The sequence below is a fragment of the Phycodurus eques genome, chromosome 14, assembly GCF_024500275.1.
Source record: "Phycodurus eques isolate BA_2022a chromosome 14, UOR_Pequ_1.1, whole genome shotgun sequence".
NCBI classification, from domain to species: Eukaryota; Metazoa; Chordata; class Actinopteri; order Syngnathiformes; family Syngnathidae; genus Phycodurus; species Phycodurus eques.
Genome location: NC_084538.1, coordinates 19,642,626 through 19,648,625, shown reverse-complemented (window position 1 = coordinate 19,648,625; position 6,000 = coordinate 19,642,626). Strand labels below are relative to the sequence as shown.

At 38.2% G+C, this 6,000-nt stretch overlaps 1 protein-coding gene across 6 annotated transcripts in view; it reads right to left on the bottom strand.

Moving 5' to 3' along the window:
* LOC133412372 (zinc finger MYM-type protein 4-like) overlaps nucleotides 1-6,000 on the bottom strand; it is a 58,995-nt gene that overhangs the window by 26,228 nt on the left and 26,767 nt on the right. For all 6 annotated transcript variants that reach the window (XM_061695491.1, XM_061695490.1, XM_061695488.1 and 3 more), the window contains 2 exons: nucleotides 3,015-3,058; nucleotides 2,779-2,917 (listed from right to left, as the gene is read on the bottom strand). In XM_061695491.1, coding sequence (XP_061551475.1) covers nucleotides 2,779-2,917; nucleotides 3,015-3,058 — 183 coding nt within the window. The remainder of the gene's footprint in view (nucleotides 1-2,778; nucleotides 2,918-3,014; nucleotides 3,059-6,000) is intronic.

Below are 6,000 nucleotides of genomic sequence, written 5' to 3'. Positions count from 1 at the left end.
GCCCTGTGTAGTGGTTTTTACACGCATCGCGGGAAACTGGATGAGTGACAAAGCGGCTGCTTCATGTGCAAAGTCTTGCATCATATGTCAAACTGAGTTGAGAAACAAATGGCTTAAATTTTTGGGGGGGAAAAATTCTTAAGCATTTCAGAACCAGAATCGTGCAGTGTTCAATTTTGTGGCGGATGGCTTCATAAAATAAGCTTTCATATTGCTGCATTGCTGTGCACTTCTGGGTTGGAGTGAGTGAGCCAGCTGGGGAGTAGTTGCCAAGCCATGCAAATACAATATATAAAAGCACAGACGTGGTGGTTTCTAACCATACTTAACCATATTTATAATGTTGAATGTAACTGTGGATTAAATAGTGAAGCTTGTGGTTATTGTCGCCAAAATGGGTGCGAGACATGAATGCCGCGAGCCGGTTATGTTGAAGTGATTGAATGGGACACGCTTCTCAAAATATTCTGCACTCTTTTACTTCATCCATGTGACACGTCCCCTGCTCTGTGGGGTTGTGAATAGTGGGCAAACAAGCCAACACCTGGTGAATTCTGCTTCATGATGATAACAAGACATCAAATGATACAAACGAGAGGTTGCTATAAACGATAAATATATAAACGATCAATGGACTAGTTTACACAGCGCTGTAAAGTGGAGGTGTACTTACTGTATTTCATTTGATTGTTTTACATTTATGGCCTAGAAGTGTTTTTCATACAAGTATTTACTGTAATCATGACTTTAGATTTAGACACTGTGTTAGTGTTAGTGATAAGATGGCGCACATTCCAATTTACATAAAAATTTGGGTTACATTGCTGCTGTACGAACAGAACTCCATTGTAAATCTAGGATCTGTACAGTAATATACAGTGAAATATTTAACTCTTATTTTCAAAACAAATTTGTAACAGGCTTGCAAATTCCTTGTGTGTTTTGGACATACTTTGCAAATAAAGATGATTCTGATTCTGATCAGAAAAAGTTAGAAAAGTTATTACATCATGTAAAGGAAGGACACGAAGTGTAACTGCCTTGCGTGCCAGCAGCACGTCTAATCCGTGAACAAAAGAATGCAGCTAAGCCTTAAACTAGTGGACGTCAAACAAGGAGGCAAAAATCAAAGCACCACAAAAAACAAACAAATTGTGAAGCAAACGCGACTTCTAGTAGCATTTAAACAGCCTCTCTCTACAAGGCTCTTCGGACTGAGCCAAAGCAATAAGAAAATGCAATTGATGTTCTTATCGCATTATCATTCACACCATTACATATTGTTATGCTTTGTAGATAAATTATTAATGTTTCAATTTCTTAAGAAGAAGATATCAGTGCCAATATACAGGTAACATTTTGTGGTTGTATTTTGTGCAACTGTGATATTTAATTTTACTTTATAAATTTTTGTGTATCTATGGTGTCGGGCCTAAATCCATGTCAAAAATTGGTCAATTTCATATATTTTCACAAATCTATACTATTGGTCAATCCACTCATGGGTATGTTATTTTTTCACATTATTGACCAATATAAAGCATTGAAAAAGGTTCTCTCTCTTTGACGATCCAATGTAAAGGACTCAACAAACATGCCAGTTTTTTTGTTTCCTGAAAGGTTTTGGAGATGTGAGGATTCCGCTAGGTGCCAACGCTATGTAGTCGCCATGTTCCTCCTCAGTTTCTTACTACAAATCCTCAGATTCTTTCACAAAAATCCAATTTCTGACTTTAATTGATTTTCCCCCTACTTTTTTTTTTTTTTTTTTTTTAAATCGTTTTGAAAGTACCATATTTGGATTTATTTAATGTGACCCTAATTTCTCTCTTTTTTGAACAAAAACTGAGAAGTAAATGATTATTTCTTCACAGTATTCTAATTTTTTGAATTCCTGATTTCATGGGTTTTATGAGCGGGAAACCCAAATTAGGTAAAAATAAACAAATAAATACTTGAAATTGTTTAAATTAAACTTCCATAGATTATTCTGTAATCTATGGAAGTTTAATTTTTTGAATGGAATTATGGAAATGTATAAACTTTTCCATGATATTATAATTTTTTGGGAAAGGGTCTGTAGATAGAGTAAACTCGAATTAATCAAAATCTGTTAATTGGCCGGCCCAAAAAGACAGTATTGCAATTTTTAAACAGTTACTGCAGGGAGGAATGAATTTCACTATACTTAAAAGGCCCATATTTTGGCTATTTAGAACTCCACAGAGTGACTCTCTAACATGGAGTTAGTAAAAAAGTCTCAATTTCATTTCAGAAAACGAATGTCCAGAAAAGGCCCTTTTGTTTCACTCAGTTTTGTATCCGCTTTGTCCATATTTGGCATTGACTTTGTCCATATTTGGCAATGACTACCCCCTTTCCTCTGATTGGTTACTTCCATGTCGAAGACCCACTTGTGAGAGAACACGTTTGTTATGTTGACAACGCTGTCTCGGGAGGGGAGAGGTAGGCAGAGAAAAGTACAACTAAAAGACAGGTAATAATTCCTTGAAGTTTGAGCAGTTGAAAACTGAATTGTAGAAGGGTGAAAATTAACATGATTTTACCTTTGAACTGGTCTGTATGATGCCATAAGAATGATGTAGAAGACAATACTAAAAGACCAATATTGACTTAACTGATATTGCCATCCATGGTGAATGTGTGTCACATTCTAACCACACCTGTAGGTCCCTGTTTTCATGTTTTGTGCTGTACTGCTGCGCAACAACATGTAAATGAGGAATGACATACTAAATGGTGTTCTTATGTATTTACCGGATGAATCGGTGGACGGTGAGAGGAGCAGGCATAAACTCTCTTGATCCATCGTGAATGGCCGGCAAAGTACGGACTTGTTCTTCATTTGACGCCGGTTGGATGGGGGTCCGCGCATGGCATCCGTTTGAGTACTGGCCTGTGCATTTTAGCAGCAAAACCAAATATTTGAGTGTTTGTCTGGTAGCCTTTGTAACAAGCACTGTATTCATTTATAAAGAAGATGCAATACACACATGATCGAGAATCTTGCCATCTACGCTACAGTTTGGAAGTCCTCCTGTAATCAAAAAAGAAGAAAAACATGGACATGACCTAACATTGTACAGTATATTGTATTAGCCAAGGTATGTTCACACTTAATTCTGAGAGTGCCATGCCAATAATACGTCTGGCTTTTTTAAGGCAAATATGGGGTGCTGTGTGTACATTAATGAGGAAAAAAAATAACTTAAATTATTTTAGCAAATGGCTGCAATATAACAAATTAAGGGGGTCTGATTACTTTCCGTACCCACTGTACGTTTGACGCACAAACCTGTGATTTATCAATATGTTCGGACCTGTTTTTGTTCTTATTCCGCAAACAAATTTAGAACATCCTCAGACTGTGCGTACGCATGAATAATACAGGATAATTCATTGAAAATACATCAAACATCTTTTGCCCAAAATGCGCAACATATTGAAAATGTAGTCATTCATAAAAACAATAATACCTTTGCCAATAATTCAAACCAGCAATTTGCTAATGGGTTGACTTTCCAAAATAACAATTAAAAGGAAATTGCTTATTACTTTTGCCCTTGTCCCGTTAAAGCGCTACCTTGTACATTAGGATATGTGCATTTATGAGTCTCCCTCACCGGCTGCCTCCATGCGCAGCAGACGTTGTCACTGAATGAAGAAGTGTGATCAGACCAGAGACATTTCCTAGTTTTTCCCAAGGCTTCAGTATTTTTACTAATCCCTACGAGAATCTGATTAATATATTTTTCTGCGATTCTGCATGTGCAGACGTGATGCAAATTCATCTTTTCACACACACACACACCACTGCTGGCATGAATTATGACGCACTCCGGTCGGCATATATGACTTGTATATTTCTTTTCACTTCCAACGTTTGACTCTTATCAACCACAAATGCCTGTTTGCTGTGCTATACTGTATGTATTCCTTACTATGTAACTAATATATGCAGTGTTTGCTCATTCTCAGCTATTAAATTGTTTTTGTATGGTTGCTTTGTGCCAGATTCGGTAATTTGAAAAAATTAATTATAAATGGTTAACATGACTCATATAGGGCTGTAACTATACACCAAAGTCACTATTCCATACGTATCACGATTTGGTACAAGATTAGATTTTTTTGAGTGGGGGGGGGTAAAAATTAAAGATAGAAAAACAAAAAACTGGACTATTTATTTAGGATACTTAATTATACATGACTGTAAAAAAATGATAACATACTCTGGTCTATGCTACAAACCAGAAATTAAATAAATATGTAAAAACTAAGAAACTTCTCTCTAACAAAATAGCTACTGTTTCAAATATACTGTAATAAGAACTAAATGACACTGGAGTTTAGGAAAGAAACTTCCTGTCTGTGCCACAAAGAGCAACAACATAAACATTTAGTTAACATTGTAGCAGACTTCCGATTTGTGCTGCAAACCAGAAATGAAACAAGAAAAAAGGTAAAAACTAAACTTTTCTCTTACCGTTGCAACGGAGTAGTGACTCTCTGTGCACACTGTTGTTAATCTGGCTGCACAAAGTACACGTTACACTAAACTACACTGCAGGTGTTGCGGCAGTGTTGCAAAAGGCATGTTATGGAATGCACACAATAGTAGTGAGTTGCAATCTTTCTACTCACATTATTGGATACAACATTGGGGACGAAGATCGACTTTCACTGACTGCGCCACTCGCTTCCCTCGTTCCTCTTCCTTCCCAGTAAACAGATCAGACTAGCGGAGGCTAACGATTCACTGCTAACTGCTAGTATGTTCACCCACAACTTGGATTTTGTCTTAAGCAAGCTTTCTGATGATACGAACCTTTTGAATATATAATAAAGATCAAGAAAGTTATTAGCGTTTTGGATCAGCCACCCCGTGAAAAAAACCTCTGCGCAGTGGGTGTCATTTAGAATAAATTCTAAATCAGTCATTTAGAATAAATTCTGATTCAGTAACATGCAAAGAAAATTGTGCACAAGTTGAGCATTGACGAAAAGTTACCGTCTGATTCATGACACATGCGTACCAGCCAAAGTGAGAACATTTCTACACATCAGTGAATAAGGATAATAATAAGAATTCGTTTTTTGTTCATGTCTGTTTCCTACCAGGAATTAGTACCGTACTTTCACGACCATAAGACGCATTTAAAAGTCTTAAATGTTCTCCAAAATGGACAGGGCGCCTTATAATGCGGCGTGCCTTATATGTGCACAGAGTTCCAACATCTATAAATGTTGTGTGATGAGAGTGCAGTTTGACTTTTTTTTTTTTTTTAAGCATTTCCTGCCGACACGCTGCTTACACAGAGGAAAAGCGGACGCGGCTGAGGACAGGGGAAGGGTTCGTTTTTTTTTTTTTTTTACCGCTTGACTGACTGGGAGCATTTCCGGGGTGTGCATTGTGCAAAACAACATCAACAACAACATCGGTTTGGCTAAGGACCCCCGAAAATGTCACAGACGAAGAGACACGCTTACGAAGCACAGTTTAAACTGCAAGCTATCAGTTACGCGGAGGAATATGGGAATCGAGCAGCCGCGAGAGAATTCAAGATCAACGAATCCATGGTTCGCAAGTGGAGGAAGCAGGAAACCGAGCTTTGCCAAGTCAAGAAGACGAAGCTGAGTTTCCGCGGGAATAAAAAGAAAAACAAAACACGGAAACAAGGCGAGGTGGCCCGAATTGGACCAACTCGAGCAATGGATTAATGAGCAAAGAACAGCCGGGAGAAGCGTCTCTACAGTCACCATTCGACTGAGTGCAATAACTCGGGGCTTGCCATCATTCGGGAGGCTTGACAAACCGCTGGACATCCGTGTATACAGGGCGTTCAAAGTGAAGTGAGCGGCGTGGAAGCCATGGATGACAGATGGCGAACACAGCTTTACTAAGACTAGGAGGCAGCGCCTGGCGAGTTACATCACAATTTGTGAATGGATTGTGGATGCTTGTTCGAGCTTTCGCAC